Source organism: Rhipicephalus sanguineus, chromosome 7 (assembly GCF_013339695.2).
Source record: "Rhipicephalus sanguineus isolate Rsan-2018 chromosome 7, BIME_Rsan_1.4, whole genome shotgun sequence".
In the NCBI taxonomy this organism is placed as follows: domain Eukaryota; kingdom Metazoa; phylum Arthropoda; class Arachnida; order Ixodida; family Ixodidae; genus Rhipicephalus; species Rhipicephalus sanguineus.
The window spans coordinates 147,967,067-147,985,656 of NC_051182.1; the positions used below are offsets into that span (position 1 = coordinate 147,967,067).

Here is an 18,590-nt window from a genome sequence, read left to right on the forward strand (position 1 = left end):
ACATATCGCTTAAATAGATCTTAAAGCTCTATATCCTCAAGTTTTGTGTTGAGGGAAGAGTGTTTTGAAGGAGAGAGCAGCGTTTTTGGTATTTGTGGAATGTAGTCACGTAGGACCTTCAGTTTCCTGTTCCGGAAATGAAACGAAAAAAATTCTAAAGTCCCGGAATGTTGCTTCCTCTTCTAATTTGCGTCACTACGCAACTCAGTATTCAGAAACTGCTCTTTCGCATCTCATTGTTTAACCGGAATCCGCCAACGCTCTCCCTTGGCACGTAGTGTGAGAGAAAACAATATAAAAGGATGTCTAAAAAATAAGCACGAACAAAAAGATTCTGATGTCCGGGTATTACGAGCGGAAGTTCGCAACGGCATCCGCTGACGTCTACCGTGTCACTGGGGCAGGATAATTCTGTCGCCATTTTGTTTCGTCTTTGTGCATTTCTTTTGATCTCGCCTGTCGTCGTAGCGAACTATCAGCCAAGGCTGCTTTTACGCTAAGGTCAGCTGCTCACGCTATTTCACGCACCACGGAAACACGCACACGCAAAGGATCGCGTGGGACCTTCAGTCGCTCGCATGCGGTGTGAAACAGGCGCGTCCGTATAACAGCCGCCATGACGCAGTCGCAGTTGCGGGGTGACGTCTGTTATCGCCTCTGACAGGACAGGTGCATGCATCACGTGACTTTCTCGCAGCCAATAGCGAGGAGGGGCGCGCAAAATCTCCCCCGGAGAGAGTAGAGAGATTCCGTCAGTGTCGAGTTTTTTGTGGCCAGTTTGTACAGCCGGCTGGCGAGCACAGCACGCCGTGAAACATCCTGTTTGAGCTTTTTGTGCAGGGGAAAAAGCTTTTCTTTTTGTCGTCTGCAGGCAACACGCTGTGTAGCAGACGCCGTTTTGCACACGCTTCTCTCGGTGATTTGCAGACTGCTGCGCTAGCCATTCTGTTCTTCTCTAGATGAGCTCGTTTCTCAAGTCGCCTGGCTTTACTGAGGCAAGTTTCTCTGTTCTGGACTTGTAAACACGCTTGTCTTAGACATTTGGTGACTTTCTGCGGACTAGATCGTCCCTGTTTCGCTCGTCGAAACGGGCCGTTTTACGATTCTAAGTTCCGGAAGAAGCTCTTCGCCCTGCCCGTCATCGACCGTATTTTCTTCAGAAAACCTTGCGCGAGCTATTGGGGAATACGGAGGGGCAATTTTGAAGGCGCCAAGGACTTAATTTCGTCGTTGTCATGTGCTTGGCCCGCGGGTGCGGTGTTTGTTCGTAGCCGCGTCGCGATGGCAGTCTGCGCTTCGTCCCGCCCAATGCTGACCGTCTCCTGATTGAGGGAACTGACCTCTGAACCGTGTGCTTTCACGGACTGGACCTTGTGATGATCGTCGCACGTCCAAGCAAGACAAGTCGTAAGTATCACAGAATTTTCATTTCTTTCATATTCATAAAGATGGTTTGCTCTGACGTCACTGAGAGCAGTATGTCGTAGTACCAACGCGATGGGGACGCGAAGTTCGTGATTTCAGGTTAATGTCATCAACACATTGCCTGCAGGCTCTTTCGCTATTCATTCACACAGGCCAATAACTTTGCGCTTGTGCAACTTTTCACTTTGCGACGTGCGCTTGTGTCGTCGTTTTTTCTTCCTTTGTCCCTGTCCGTTAGTGGGACCCACTTTTTTCATGAAGATCAATAACTTTCCGGCGGCGTAGTTATCACTTTGAAGCAGATCAAGCGCCACGTGATAATGCTGCCAATTGACGTCATCAAAACCGCCATGCTGGAGTACCATTACGTTAACCATCTGCGTTCCTGACGTCACGGGCAAGCTATCAATACAACCGTATGCAACTACTTGTCCGTACATGAGAAGGGATGTCTTCTAATCGTTGACATAAGTTAGAAACAAAAAAAAACCTTGTAAGGGTGACCAGAAAAGTGGGCCATGTCATTTGTGCATGTTGTAGTTATGGTCACAATTACATCACCCATTTTTGTTCTTCGTCACGCTAGGTGTGATGAAAAGCTGCTGATGCTTTCTGTAACTGATGCCTCTCTCAACACGGTGACACTCAGCATGTGTTGTATCACAACCCTGCGCATACCTGTTTGTAGGGAAAGGGACGCACAATCCAAGCCACGAACGCCTTTCTTGGCGTCTTACGCCTGCCAGGACTAGTACACTTTCTTTGACTTCTTGTCAGGTACCTGAGCTTGCTTCGGGTAGCTGACTTCTTCAGGTAGTTGATTCATGACTCGATTCATGTAGCTGACTTCTTCATGTTGTTGATCAGGGTCTAGCTTCTATGTTCAGGGTAGTTCCTTGCTCAGAGCTTTTTCTTTGTTTACTTTCTTTCCCGCCTGACCCATGTCCGTTCTAGCGTCTCGTCCGAGCTAGCGAAAAGAGAGATTTCAAAACCAGAAAGTAGGGAACAGCTGATGTTCTCATTGCCAGTTATCCCACATTTCGACTTCTCTCTATCGAAAAGCGATCGATAAACTTGATGCAGGTCTACGTCAGCCAAGTTCCAACGTACCTCTATGACAGTGATATAAGAGAAACGTCTCACATGAAAAGTTTCTCTCTAAGCAGATGATAATAAAACTCCATATCGACTGAAGCATTTCGCTGAGCCGCCACCTGTGTTTGTCTTCACAGGAACGCTGTATACGACTTGGCGAAACCAAAATTTGTCTGACTTATGTTCGCAAAAACTCCTGGCGCCTGTGTGCCACAGAAATTGGGCAGGCTTCACTACGCACCACTGGTCCACCTAAAATAAAGAATATAACACGCGGGAGGCAAAGATCAATTAGGATTTCGAAACAGATATAACCAATGATTGACAAAAATTTTAATGAATCGTCCGGAGTATCCCAGTGATAAATACCGAGGCCGCACGTTTCATCTTCATTGGTCAACCAACTGTACGGAGTGCTTCGGCAGCAATATATCTTTATTTTTTTTCCTTCAATAAGTGGAAGTTGACGAAGCGCTCTTGTATAAACGAACTCTGCTCAGATAATTAATCTCAGTATGAAGAGTCTCACACTACACATCGCAGCATCACATCTGAAGGTAATTAGACGACACAATGTAAGGAAACAGACCGATCCCAATTGTCATTAATTTTGACGTCAATCGTGCTGAATTAAATTGCAATCTGGTAACAAAGCACGTTACTTTATCTCATTTGCACCTGTATATACAGTGTAATAGATTATGAGTTCAGTTACGAAGGGTGTTCTTGGTTAGGTTGTTGAGTGGAGGCGCACAAGTGTTTGCCACTGCTCATTAGCAGAAAGCAAACATAGTTTTTGGTTGTGCGTTCGCATCTGCTGCCCGTGTTTACGCCGAACGATGCAGACCGGATGCTTTGTTGCATACACTTTTGTTTCCTTTTGAAAGTTACTGATGCGTTTATGTCAAAATACTCTTTTAACCGGAGCCTTACCGCTGACGGCGTGAAACAGGTTTCGTTCACGGCTTCACGCTGTTTACAGCCTGAGCTTTTTATTGGTACGAGCAGCGAGTGACACTGTGTTCTCTGTTCCAAGCACTTCCGGTTTTTCGAATATTCAAAAAAGGTATTCTAAACAATGAAACTGGTACAAAATCAATAGTTATGGTTCAAGTAAAGAGTTATATCGGCTACATACGATATCGAAGCACAAGTTTACTTACGATAAGGCCTATTAACTGTCCGGATAATTGATTAAAATGAACTGAGTGAATTCATTGAAAGTGCTAGCATACGTACGGCTTTCTTGTGACCAGCTAGGATCGTAGCGGCACCTGGCGGAGCAGATCTCAACCACACGCTTCCTTCAACGTAGCCTCTGAGATTCGCTTCAGCAGCGCGACGAAACGCGAAGTTAGCCCTTAGGGGTAGACGAACGCCGAGGTGCGAGTGTAGCTACCAGACACCTAAGTCAAGGGTGAGGGTCACCTTCAATTTGTTTTCGTTATTACGTTGCACTTTTGATGCCCATGGGACAAATACTTCGGCAACAGAAAAAGTTTGACGTGAATCAAATGCAGTAGAGCTCCTATTCGAGTCACTTTCTATGATTGACTGACTGATTTATTCCTTGATTGAACCATGTGTTTAATCACGTAATCATCAAAAAATATAATTATGTCATCAGAAGGACAAAGCCTTTTCCAAGACTTTGGCAATCCTTTCATTGATTGATTGATTGATTGATTGATTGATTTATTTATTGATTGATTGATCGATTGCAGTTTACATTCAGGATTGGACGAAACAATCGTTCTAAACATCATCAAACACAGAAAGTGCTGTGCCAGTTAGGCCACTTTCACCAAGAGCAAAATTACGCAACAAGGACCGGCTGCGCAACCACTTTGCCAAGTGAGGAGGAATAATAATAATAATAATAATAATAATAATAATAATAATAATAATAATAATTGTGGGGGTTTTACGTCCGAAAAACACGATATATGATTATTAGAGACGCCATAGTGGAGAGCTCCGGAAATTTCGATCGTCTGATGTTCTTTAACGTGCACTGGCATCACACACAGCAAACGGGCATCTAGATTTTCGCCTCCATCGAAATGCGGCCAGGATTCGATCCCGGGACCTTCGGGTCAGCAGTCAAGCCACATAGCCGCTAGAACACCGCAGCGGGTAAGATAAGGTGGAAATGTGGTATTCATGATTACTTCAACACACAAGCGCGCCCGTTGTTTGTCGATTGCGCAGTTTCACCTCGTCTTCTACGCCGTATAGATCAGCCTTGTGTTTTTAAGAGAATCCACATTCAGTTGACTGTGAGTCTGCGCTCATAAACCAACATGTACTATTTGTCTACTCCAACAATATGTCCACAAAGCCCCAAAAATAGGATGCTTCATAATACAATTTATCTCCAAGTTATTTCTGCCATAACAACTGGAATGTTTCGTAAAAAAATGTTTGGTTGAAACGGCAGTTGTGGGGAAAGACGTCATGAGTTTAGTCTGATAAATGATCGATCGACGGCTATATGTCGTTAATTTTGCAATCATAGGTTCAGTATGAGAAGCGAACTTGGGCTTCCGCCAATCTATCTTCTTGCAAATAGCCAAAGACTGGAACGACCTGTCTCCCCACGCCGTGCTGAACTCCCCGCTCTGCCATTAAAAAAAAAATGTGTCGAAAGAACAGTCCCTAAGTGTGCACATCTGATGTAATACCTTTTAATCAGAGGCCTTTGAGGTAACAAAAAGACTTTTACTATACGATAGCAACAAAACAGAGATTCCAGGCGCATTTTTGATGTCGGCGTCGCCGTGCGGTTCCGTATAAAGTCCAAGGTGCGATAACATCACCCCACACGTCATGCGGGCAGCCAACGATCGCGGCTCAAGTGTGAATGAAACGCGCCGGCTGTCTTCGTCGCGCGAAAGGCCCATGGAGCGTCTCGGAGGAAGGACTGCATGACTCAGGCAGGAACTGCGTTCTTTGAACATCTTGACAGGGATCAGCAGACGGCTGATGCCTTTCTGCGTGCTCTGTTCTCACTGATGTTCGCGTTGAAGTGATGAATAGCACGAAGGTCACCTCGATGGCTACACCGTGCCGGTTTCCTTAGGCCAGCGTTTTGTTGAGTTACGACAGGTCGGACGCTAAATGAGTGAGCTGCTGGGCTCTCTTAGCGTAACATTCCAATGTGTTGCCATCGCGTTCATCGCTTCGCCCTTGCGACGAAACAGTGATTCGTTTGAAACGTAAGTAAAGGTCGAAGTTTGATTCCTAACAGCAGGGCTGTTTAAGCCGAGCATTGGTCCGTGACTCGTGTACGGAAATGATGATGATCATCATCATGAACCAGCACGCGATCTCCTCGTCCTCTTCCTTATCTTCTGCTTTGCTCCCAAAACACGCGCGCCGATTTCTCCTGCGTGGGATGCATAACCCTGATGGGCGAGAGAACAAGCACAGAGAGAGAGAGAAAAAAAGGAGAGAAAGAAAGAGAGAGAGTGATATTCTTGGCGAAAAAAATTCCTTGGCGAGGCGAGATTCGAACACGTGTCCTCACGATCCTAAGGCGACCTTCGTAACCAATCGGCTACCCAGGCCAGCTAGCAGAGTATAGCATAACCTTGTATAGTATAGTGTAGCAAGGGAATGGGAAAGGAAAGTGAAGGTGAGGAGGATGGAAATGAGGAGGGAAGAACGAGTACAGAGAGAGATAGAGAATGACAGAGAAAGAGAGAAAGAGATAGAAAGAAAGGGAACAAAGAGAGAAAAATATACAAGTCGACAGAACGACTATAGAGAGAGAGAAAGAAAGCAATATGGAGGAGAACTATGCTATGATCGACCCAGCTTTGCGCGACTTAGTGCAAGCGAAGTGCAAGCTAAGTGCAAGCTAAGTACAAGCTGCGCTAAATTTTTGTATAGCTGCCTCTTTAACGTGAGCCTTAATCCACTTAGAGGAACGTTTTTACGCCACAATTCTATCGCAACGCAATCGCTGAATCCGCTACTTCGTTCACGGCATCGGAATGCTGTATCCACTTAAATAATCTGGTGAGAAAGCGAGTGTACTCCCCTCGTTGATGTACAATACACTGTAGTTGAAGACTGCATTATAGTGTAAACTGTAAAAATAACAAAATGAACTTAAAGCGCACGCTTTCAAAGTGGTTGCAATGAGGGAACAAATCATCATCATCAAGTCTAATTATATGCCCGCTGTAAGACCTTTCAAAGCTCTGTGCAATCACTTCTATCCTGCTTTAACCGAGCTAAGTTTAGACTTCTCAACTTAATTAAACTGTGCAGCAATGTTGGATAAACTATGCGACTGTTCACATGTGTGTACTTGCTGCTTGGTGCCGGCAAAAAAAGAAAACGCTCAATCACTCTCTGCTGCGGTCTATGTAACTGCGCGCAAAAATTGTACCGGCTCTTCTGTTGACCGAGAAAGTTCATCGCTTAAGGGCGAGTAAATTTTATACGAGATCCTTTTGTTTTTTCTTTGCAGTGAAGCTGTGTTAGTCTAGCCTGTGCCGTTGTCGTCATCGTAGTAGTAGTAGTAGTAGTAGTAGTAGTAGTAGTAGTAGTAGTAGTAGTAGTAGTAGTAGTAGTAGGCGTCAGGCAAGTCACGTGACCATAGGGGAATGAATGAAGAAATGTAAGCAACCTTGTTTCGCGGTGAACAACGAGAGATGGGCATCTCACCTCTCCCGACCACACAACTACCATCGTAACCGCCTCCCAACTTTAATCACGCTTACACGACATTTAGGCTCACGCTTATACAGCATGCATTTAGCCGTGACACTGTTCAGTTTTAAGGGTTCCTGGTTTCAGCGTTACATTTAAACGTTACGTCACTTTTTTATACCAGAATACCAACAAAGAATCACGCAGCAAGTCAAATTCTGGTTCTAGTCGGTTCCAACCAGATTTCTCATTTCATGTCGTCTGATCATCGCAGCTCTCGACAGCGCTCATCATGCATACGAGTTCCCCGAAACTATACACCGCGCCGAGCTAACACACGCACGCACGCACACGTGCACATGCAGACTCACGCAAACATGTTAAACGGAGCCACGCGCGTATGAGTGACTATAGAGTGCGTCACTGACGTGCGACACCATGGGGCTGTATGCGCATCTGCCGACGTCTGCGTCGCATGCTGGTCTCGTTTTTTTTTTTTAATTTTTTTTCGCGACCGTCCGCAATGTGCGCGTTTTAGTACCTTGAGTTCCGCGGCTGGTGCGTCGTCGCGCACCTGCGTTTAACGAGCCAGCCAACCACGGCGCCTGTTGCACTTGATTTCGCTCTGTTTTTCCTCCTAAGCGCACACGCGAGCTCCCGCTGAAGGCTTAGCGACCAGGTAACGGGGAAAAGCTCGTTATGTAAGTCGAACTTCGAAGTGTAACATCGAGCTTAACTGAACGCAGCTGTCATGCAGACTCCTTGCCTCTTGCTCTACCAGTTTTTTTTTTTTTTTAGTCTGGAATAATGTTTCAATTGATTGATGCCTATTTCTAGGAAGCGTAATTTTGCGCAGCCATCTTGGAAAGAACATAATAATAATAGCATCTGGGGTTTTACGTGCCAAAACCACGATATGATTATGAGGCACGCCGTAGTGGAGGGCTCCGGAAATTTCGACGATCTGGTATTCTTTAACGTGCACTGGCATCGCACAGTACGCGGGCCTCTAGCAATTCGCTTCCATCGAAATAAGACTGCCGTGACCGGGATCGAACTCGCGACCTTTGGGCCTGCTGCCGAGAACCGGGACCGCTACACCACCGTGGCGGATGGTGGAAAGAAGAGGTGGTGTCTGACCATATTGATTGAGGAGCTGTTTACACAAGTGTACAACCAGGATCGCGGATTGAAATTCGAAGCACTGACCAAATTAACGATGTTTAGGAGCGGGTCGCATGCGAATTGAGACACTTCCCATTTATTTTGCTGCGAGCGCTAAGTAATACAATTGTGGAACTTACGTAGGAGTCAGTTTCAAGGTGTAAAGACGTCAGGCTGTTCACCTCACTACGGCCTGCCTTTGGTCCCCGAATTTCTGAGGGTCAAGGTGAGAAGTTAACAGTACTTGGAATGCAACATCAGGGCTCCTCGGCCGCTATTATAGTCAAAGACCTGCGTTGCCGAAGCCCTCCACTTTAACCAATGACGGGACAGGTCAGACTCTGCAAACGTATGGGGCAGACTTCGCGCCCCATCCATTCCCTTAGCTGACTACAGGAAAAGCAGCCGCGCCCCATTCGCAGGCCTGATGTGGAATCAGCTTGCACAAGACAGGGTAGATTGCAGATGATTGGGATTCGTCTTGCAGTAGACATAAAGTAGGATGATCATGATCACGATGATGACGGTTGCATGGGCACCTAATCCGTGGCCTAAATCATTTGGGGGCCGCGGGGGTCCTGACCCCCCATGTGATCAGGGTGGGGAGAAACACACCTTGCAAGCAGCTCTCCTGGAGATTTAGATTTCGAGCACCATTTTTGAATTGTTTGACTATTGAATGTAGCACACTCTCGGTATAACCGACCCTGAAATCTGCAAATGTTTATTATGCTTCGCTTTAAAATGCAAAGTAAGTAACGAATCCCCGATCAACTACCGCTGTTCATCTATGCCGATGGTTTATTGAAAGCCATTGACGATGACGAAGCATGAATCCGATCGCTGGACTGTGATTATGCTAATTTTTTAAAGAAAATAACCGGGAAACACGAACATTCTTTACGAGCAAGTTATCCCGCTCTACTGTTGACCCGCAGGTCGCGGGAGCGAATTCCGACCGTGGCGGCCGCATTTTAGATGGAGGCGAAAATTCTTGAGACCCGTATGCTTAGATTTAGGTGCACGTTGAAGAACCCCAGGTGGTAGAAATTCCCGGAGCCTTCCACTACGGCGTCTCTAATAGTCATAGTGCGGTTTTTGGGATGTTAAATCCAGAGAATTACATATATATTACAAGTAAGTTTTTGTGGCACACTACCAGGTATACAAGACGGGGAACCGATCTCCAGCTGAAGCTAAAGAAAATTTGTAAGCTGTACCTTACAGCTTAATAGAAAGAAGGTATTAGCGCTTTAACTTGATAGTTTAACCCGAGTGATCTAGTAACTAGATATCACACCATCTCCCGCTAAAGGGGACCATGAGGCGATGCGAAGCAGTGTTTCGGCGTGTAGAGCCCGCGTTTCAGAGGTGGAGTGGTGAAAGGGAAAGGGGAGAGGGGAAGTGGAGAGGGGGAGGGGAAAGGGGAGAGGGGGCGAGATGGGAGGGGAGAGGTGGAGTGGAGAGGGGAATGTGAAAGGGATATGAGAGGGGAAAGGGAAGGGGAGAGGTGATGTGGAGAGGGAAAGGGGAGAGAGGGAGTGGAGAGGGGAAGTGGAGAAGGTTTGCGCATGCGCAGTAAGGGTGGTCACGCCGCACACCACCACCACCGGAATGAACTTCGCTATACGATGCTTCACATCTAAAACATGATAAAACGCCCCTACAAGCCACATATAAACTAACTTCCCCAACATACCTTTATACTATTGGCTGCTCAATGCTGTTAGGTCAAGTTTCTCGACCTAGTGGCCTATGCTCGCTTTTTATTTTATTTTGAAAGCATGATTTTAATTCTATATAATTAAATTTAAACGTACATTTGTAATTTGTAAAAAAAATGGCCGCCTTGGCAAGATGTGTCCCCCCCCCCTTTTTATTATTCTGCATTTACGCCACTGCACCTAATGCTTCGAACACACGATCATTCCCTCGAGGAAAATTCGCCACAGTTTTTTTTTGTCGTGTATAGGTAAATGAGTTGCAGCAACTTCGAAGTACAGACCGTGTGAGGTGCATGTGTGCGTTGTTGCCTTTTATAGTATGAGGGTGACGCCAAGGGGATTTCAGCAGCTGCTCCTCGACAACAACAAAACTTGTTTCACCTGGTTTCGCTTCTTTTCCCACTTTTCCTCTAATACGTATGTGTTTGCTCAGCAGGCTTTACCCTAGCAAGAACAAAACAACACAATTAAATATCTGTCGCATAAGCAGAACCTCGCACCGTGCGTGGGGAGCGTATAATTTGAGGAAGGGTGTATACGCGGGTTTAGAAAGCCAGTTTATGATCCAAACGCAAAAATTCAAAATTATGTTTCGGGGAAATCATCGTCTGTTTTGTTAACTGAGTAAACACTGTGACGTTGACAGCCTTTTCCGTAACAACTGCGTCAAAACGTTTTCGGTTTAACGTCAGCAAGTGATCACGGCGCTGTGCTTTATACATTGAGCCATAATGTGCTTCGGCTCTCATGCGAACCCGGGCCTATATTCCCAAAAAAGCTTCTCACACTAAAAATGTTGGTTAGAGAGCACGTTTGCCAGTCCTTATTGAACATATCATTGGCCGAGGCTCTCATAATCTCATCCATTGCAGTTAGGATTTATAGATAAACGGCTCTGTTAACTCGGCAATTGGCCATTGGGCCGTGTTCGCAATACTTTCCCTTCGTGAGCAATCTGCCATTGAACAGCTGAAGTTCACTGACGACACGTCTAGCTTCAGGATTGGTTGAAATTGGCCAATACGAACAATTCCGTATCGTATTCACGAACAGATTATTGCGTTAGAAATCTTCATAAGAGTATCACTCCAGTCAGGGATTGATGTTTGGCAAAAGCGTACGTCCGATTATAAACATCTCTTGCTAAAGACAGTCATTTCGAATTTCCTTCGATGGGAGCTTGGAAAAAAACGAACGCACGTGGAGGCCATCGAATCGAATGACTAAGCCTACATCCGGCGGTATTACGTAAGAGCGTAATATGACAGAAGGTGATGGATCGGTCTTAATCGCGACGTTTAGATAGCGTGCCGAATATAGTGCGTATATACATACCTGGGGCCCGAATTCACAAAAGTTCTCTTTCGTAAGTTCGTTCTCCCGTTGCTGAGCCAGCTTCGCTAATGATATGTCGCGCATCGTGATTGGTTGAAATATTATCTCAGGAAAATTTTTAGCATAAGACACTTTTGTGAATACGGGCCCTGAAGCCCGCATTCACATAGTTTTTCGCAAGTACTTTTTTTCACCACAGACCTTCTGTAATAAAATGTCCAACGATACAACCCGTGCTGAGAAAAACAACTTTTGTTACGCTCAAGTTGCCGCATATAGGGAAATGTGACATATTGTCAAAGACAATCAGCGATGGCAAACACAGTTTACCAAATGCAGAAGGTCAACAGCGCGCTAACTGTTCATTCGTGTGGTCAAAATCAATTGTCAACTCTCACCAATACGGTGTTCTTGATAATCAACTGCGTAGACTTCGGCGACGTCAGAGCCCAGATGTCAGAAAGAGTTGATAAATTTGGCCCATTATATTGAAGATGAATTGAGCGGGGTGTGATAACGAAATACACTGGTGAAGCGGATAAAATGATAAAAGCAACGCTTTCGATCACGCTGCAACATAACGAGAAAGAAATAGCGTGGCAATATATGCCCGTGACGTCACCAGCCGCCATAGTGTAACGCAGCAGGTGTTCGCTCCTTGTCAGTGCACCCATCAATCTTCGGCAACCCTGTGTCGATACCATATATGGCTAGTGCGACTTGAATGTATACTACGTCGCTGCTACCCGTCGCAATGCGATCGATGAGCGCGTGTTACTGTGACACATCTTCAATCTACAACTGCTCCCCGGTCCATTAGTTATGTCGCCCTCAGCGTCATAAGTTCGTCATAAGTTGTTCAAGGCATTCCTCATTATTCTAGATCATGCGGAAGGAGCGACATAGCACACCTATTGAATGAGCGGCGAGATTCTGCTGCACCGAATTAGGCCGTTTGTGAAGGCGGAAGCATAATATAGAGTTAAACCGTCGAAATTTTCGCCTGCCCACCCTTCGCCCCCCTAAGAGCAAACATAGTCAAAACACAACGCAGAAGTGCCTCGTGTCCCTGCCCCCTCGAAAGGACTCACTTGCAGTGGGTGCCCCCAGTAAAAAAAAAAAAAAATTTTTAATCCTGGCGCCGCCCCTGCCATCGGCATTGCTCAAGAAAGTTGTTCTTCGCCAGTGTGTCTCTGTATCAAATGGCCCATCGCTTACGTATTTATGATTTTAAGGCATAATTCCCCAGGGAAAAATTCGCCCCCCACCGGAAGGAAATCGTGAAATGTGGTGTAAGCGGACATACGCCTACTTAGGGGATAAGAGCTGTGATGTATCAGGTTGCCATCCCTCTTGTTCTGATGATGATACTGTCATCTCCACTCGAAAGCCTATAAGGAAAAATACAATGTACACTCGATGAAGGCTCTTCTGTCCAAGTCATAGGAGACACGGTCGCTTAATCGTGTCTTCTTCGTCTTCTTCTTTTTGAGAAACTTTCACCCTATCGTATAGCCGTTGTCGATCTGTTGTGGCAGATACACCGTGCGTGCGCGCGCGCGCGCGCGTGTGTGTGTGTGTGTGTGTGTGTGTGTGTGTGTGTGTGTGTGTGTGTGTGTGTGTGTGTGTGTGTGTGTGTGTGTGTGTGTGTGTGTGTGTGTGTGTGTGTGTGTGTGTGTGTGTGTGTGTGCGTGCGTGCGTGCGTGCGTGCGAGTGTGCGAGTGTGTGTGTGTGTGTGCATGCGTGACTTGGCGAGAGACACCTGCATTCTCGCGTGAGTCAGAGACGAACCAATTCCACCGGTCGCCCCGTAACAAGTGGTTCTCAGATTCACATCCCACGGGTATACGGCGCTCACCACGCGTCGTACGGAGAACACGCTGTGATGACGCAGTTTGGTTGTGACACAGCTCGCATATATAACTCCGGGGAAAACAGGAAAACGATTTCGCCGCTTCGCGGGCAAAACGCATGTGCGCAGGAAGCATCACCGACGAGCACCGGTTGATCTCCGGCCGCTCTGTCGAAAACTGCCTCGTCGTCCCAAGGGTCTATGAGAGTGAGTTTGCTTGCTTATCTTGATCATATAACCTAGTTAAAAAGCCGTACTTCAGGTGATCAACCAAGCTAAGATACCTAGCATACCATAGAATCTTTATCTGCATCTTATCTCGTATCAACTCATTTTCACCATACTTATTTTACGTATGACCCGCCATGGTGGTCTAGTGGTTGTGGTCCGTGTCCCCCCTCCCCCGAAATTTTTTTCTACCGTGGTATACAGAGCACAAAATGACACTCGACCACACTTACCTGCCCAGACCCCACGTCGGATCAAGGGCGTGCCCCCCCCCCCCCCCCGAAATAAATTTCTGCCTACGCCACTGGTTGCGGTGCTCGACTGCTGGCCCGAAGGTCGTGGGATCGAATCTTTTTGGCCGCATTTCGATAGCGGCGAGATGCTTGAGGCCCGTGTACTTAAATTTAGGGGCCCGTTAACCGGGTGAGCGAAATTTCTGATACCCTCCACAACGGCGTCTCTCATAATCATATCGTGGATTGGGGATGTAAAACCCCAACAATTATTTATTCATTTGCGTATGTGTTTGTGCCCAACGAAAACAAATATTTAATGTGAGATTTCGGTACAGGACTGGCCTTTATCAGCAGTAAGCTTACGATTTCAAAGACGATAGTCTTTCTTGGGGAACTTAAACGCAGAAATTTTGGTCTGTCTGTCTTTCTGTTTGTCTGTCTGTCACCCGATTCAGCCACCCGGGCAAAGTTTAACCACTAGAGCCCAGCCATCTTGAACTGGTACTGCCGCTCATACTTATGAACGTTGTCGATCAAAAAGCAAATATTACGCATATCTGAGACGCAACATCAATACGTAAGTGTTAGGTGGTGTGTTCCTTTACTAGAAAATACATAGCTAAATAATTCTAAAGACCCTTATGTTTCTTAGGCTGTGCCGATAATGCTAGTGTTTCTAAGGCTGCGCCGAAAATGCGACGCTATGAGCCAGATGCGGCGGTTCAACATAGAGGAGGAGGACTCGTGTAGTATGGCCCGTAAGGCCGGCACAAGACTATCGTCTTTCGACGACATTTGCAGCGAAGCACGCGGATACGCGGCCAATTTTTTATTTAATAACCACCGGATTCGGAGTCTTCACTCGGCTTTATACGGCTTTAGGAGTCCCGTCGAACAGCCTTGAAGTTCACACAATGCTGGGGAACATAGCTGCGCTGCTGCGAGTACGTCATTTACTGTTCTTAATTACATATTATACTGTTCTTAATTTCTAAATCCTAATTGAAATTAACCGCTTTTGTCCACTTTTTTTCCTACACGCAACGCAAAAAATTATTTCAGAAGTCAGATGCGTCTGATTACCGTGAAGAGCAAGAAATTATGGCTTTTTAGGATGTATGGACGGGTGAGCACATGACTTTAGAAACGCGAGCGCAGGTGAGGTCAAGATTTCCCAGCATTTTTTGTGAACACCAGTACAACGTAACAAGGGGCATCAGCGGCCATCTTGGAATTCACTGTAAACAGTGCGGCTGCAATCCAGAATTTAGCAAATGCGAAGTGTTAGCCACCAACCGGAATCAACTAACGCGTGAAATAATTGAGGCTCACAAAATTGCCATGTTAAAGGATAGATGTGTTAGCACTCCCTCTGTTTTATTAACTGACAAGGAAATTGTGTATCTCTCTGCTGGCGATTCATGGTAGCCATTGGTGTCATGCGCTCAAAGCTTTTTATATCGGAGTTGTTTTATCATTTTTCGTTTTCCTTCTTTCTTCTGTTGTCTGTTCTTGATTTCTTTGACGTTGGCTGATACGTGGATATGTATTTATTTACGTTGTTCGCCGCAATAAACTTCAGTTGCCAGTCAGCGCTACGTGTGGTTTTATGTGTGCCTATTTTTGTCCTGGTCCTCGCGCTGTTTCCTCCCACGATATTTAAAGCAGTCGCAGTTTCTCGTTACATACATGCACTGACTAGAGATGATGGCATTGATTCAAACTATGGTCTAAGAGATTCTCTTGTTTCATCACCCTTCTTTCAAACGTGTATGTTAACTGCGAAGGGCACCTGCCACTTGAGCACTACATTCTTGATAACAAAGCAGTGACTACATAGAAGCACTCATCCGATCTGAACTCGTACATATATTTATTGATGACAGTGACCTGGTATACGATGTTCCAGAGTTCTTTGTGTTCTTACTAATCGTCTCACTACAAGGGACCTCGACACCGTCATTGACCCAACGTCAGCAACCTTGCTCCAAACTGCCGCGTCTACTTCTCGCCTGTGTTTGCACAGCATGGGAGGTGACTCACGGTTTACTGTCGCTTCCCTCAGCAGGTTCGGAGATAACGGACAACACCCGTCTTCTTACTTCTTTGACTCCCACGGCTACAGCAAGTGCCGAATGCTAACTGCAAGCCAATATCTCGCTCAGTGATAACACCAGCAGCTGGTGGATGAAGCGCGCGATTCACAAGGAAGCACAGACTTTGTTTTCGGAATCAGGATGTGATGACGTCACATGGGGGATTCGGCGATGCGCACGGCAAGGTTACACAAACCCAGGAGCACAATGTTATCTTGCACTGCTACACGAGAAAGCGCGCGCAGCGCGCGCGCATACCCCGTGGGAACTACAGCACACTGTGTTTGCTATCGGCGCGTTGTTGGATCTTGCGGGTTCGTGCAGTACACGAGATCACACGAGACGTCGAAAACATGACCCCAACATCCTGGTTGTATACCACCTGGAGGATTTATGTGGAGCTTAACTCAACCTAGTCAGAGATTAAAAAGGGCTCGACCTTCAGTATATATATTAGTATAGGTTCATTTCGGACCAGCTGCTGTACTCCTGTCTGAAGTACGACTTCATTTAAAAGACAGGACAGGAGCTGTCCTGTCTTTCGCGCTCGTCCCGGCTTTTTAGTGGCGCAAGCAACGAGTGACACTCTTGTTTCTCTTCCAACCACTCCCGGTCGAGCACTTCCGGTTTTCCGAATATTCATAAAAAGTCTTGTAAAAAGTAAAACAGGTACGAAATCGACGGTTCCAGGTGAAGTTAAGAGTTGTATTGTAAGCTTATGATATCGGAGCATAAGTTTACTGAATATAAAACCCAATTAACTGTCAGGATCATTAATGAAATTTAATTAAATGAGTTCATTCAAAGAGCAAATGGTTTTTCTTGTGAGCAACTGGGGTCGTTGCGGCATCTGGCGGAGGAGATCTCAACCACGCACCTCTTTCTACGTGGCCTCTGAGATCTTCTTCGGCAGTACGATGCAACGCGAAGTTGACTCAAATAATACACCAGAGCACACGAACACGGAGGTGCGAGTACCACTACCAGACACCCATATGTCAGGGATTACGGTCGCCTCCAGGATTTTGGGCTTGGTGTTGCTTGGAACAATTGTTCCACCCAATTGCGAATGTAAACCAGCGTTGAAAGTTGGGCGAGTTAGTGCGGGGTCACCTTCCAACAAACTGCGCAGTAGGACAGGACACAAAGAAAGCGCTCGTCTGTATCTTCTTTGTTTCTTTGTGCCCTGTCCTGCAGCGCAGTTCTTCTGAATGTTAACTACAATTGTTTATTCAATCATTCATTCAGTCAGTTCATCAATCAATCAATTGATTGAATGGGGGATCAATACAATCGACTGAGAAGGAGACGATGATGGCTTTCACGTTCGAGCAGTCTTATAGGCAAATGCATAAGAGACCATGCAACTTTTATTCCCTCTCTCGTTTCCCCTTAAATATAATTAATTTACAATTATCGTAAGTTCACTGCGTAAGTAACTGAACGATTTCCTAGCACTCCACTGGGTTCCGTCGCTCGCTTTCGAATTGAAAAACGCAGAATGCTGTTGTAGGAGAGAGGGAACCTTGAGCAAGGAACAAAGAAGTAGGACATATCTCTTTGTTTGGGGAACGAAAAATTCCACGCGCGCATGCGAGGTGACGAATGTTTTCAAAACCCGACGGCGCCAATGCGGTCGTTCCTCCCTGAGAATGCACTGCATGGTGAGGTCATAGCGCTCATCTGTTTGTACGTGCTGCATTATTTTTGTTTTCCGTCTGTCTCCTTTCAGACGAGACACCGTTTACTGTTCACGTGTAAAGAACACAATGTGTGTATATGCGTTCTGGGAGACACTCTAGCTGGCGACGTCATCTACAGAAGTATGCGTCAAAGTCGCAACTTGAAAAGTGCCGAGAAATCGACGAACAGGGAATCCCGCTGGAGCTAAGGTCTCGACAGCGGGGAGTATCTCCGTCAGGGCGACGAGACGCCTTGTGGTAACGATGACTAGCGCGTTCCCTGTTCCACGATGTTTCATCACCTATAGGCCTCCGTTTTTCTTTGAGAGAGAGAAAGAAAAAGAAGTCACACGGTGCCTTATGCATTTGCCTAATCCGACTGGAAGGCGAAAGCCATCTATTTTTCTTAGTCGATTCTTTAGCTCCACCCCCCCCCCCCTATATACACAAACACACACAGAAGGCTTTCCGCGCCCTACGTAGTGTTGTATTGCCTCTGCGATCGGAGGCAATGGAAGTTTTCTGCACCTCACGTGGTTTTGCTGTACCTTCAGGATGGGCCCTCCTTTGCCCAAGCGACGATGTCAGGGACGTCCTCGTGTGACGTCCTCGTGTGGCGCCATATATACGTCATGATGACGTCCCAAATTTAGGCAACCTGTGACGTCGTGATGCTGTCATAGGGTGACGCCGTCGCATCATGATGATTTTTCGCATCACTCGTGCTGACGCCGACGGTCTCTTTAATTCTTGATGAAGCATCTAAGGCAGGGGTCTCAAACACGCGGCCCACGGGCTGCATGCTGCCCTCGGAACCAGCCCGGCCCACACGTGATTGTCTTCCCATATGCTTAAGCCCATATATCTAAAGAAATATATATGGGACACATATATTTTATAAAATTTTTAAATGATTATATTCATGAGCCTTCAAGCCGCAGTGGACACCTGTCCGCACCAGAAAAGGGCTTGGCGGGCGAGGCCGACAGATGGGTTTCTCTTCGAATGCTTTTGGCTGAAGAGGTGATTTCGTTGTGGCTCAAGGTTACCAAAGCATTTCTCTTTCCGTGAGGCACCCCATGCGGTCACCA

General features: G+C 46.3%; 1 protein-coding gene across 1 annotated transcript in view; it reads left to right on the forward strand.

Annotated features, from left to right (window-relative positions):
* The first annotated feature begins 1,012 nt into the window (after positions 1 to 1,012).
* Positions 1,013 to 18,590, forward strand: part of LOC119400219 (uncharacterized) — a 41,750-nt gene continuing 24,172 nt past the window's right edge. Inside the window, exon 1 of the mRNA XM_037667224.2 lies at positions 1,013 to 1,407. Within this exon, the coding sequence (XP_037523152.1) occupies positions 1,377 to 1,407 (31 nt within the window). The 5' untranslated portion in view covers positions 1,013 to 1,376. The remainder of the gene's footprint in view (positions 1,408 to 18,590) is intronic.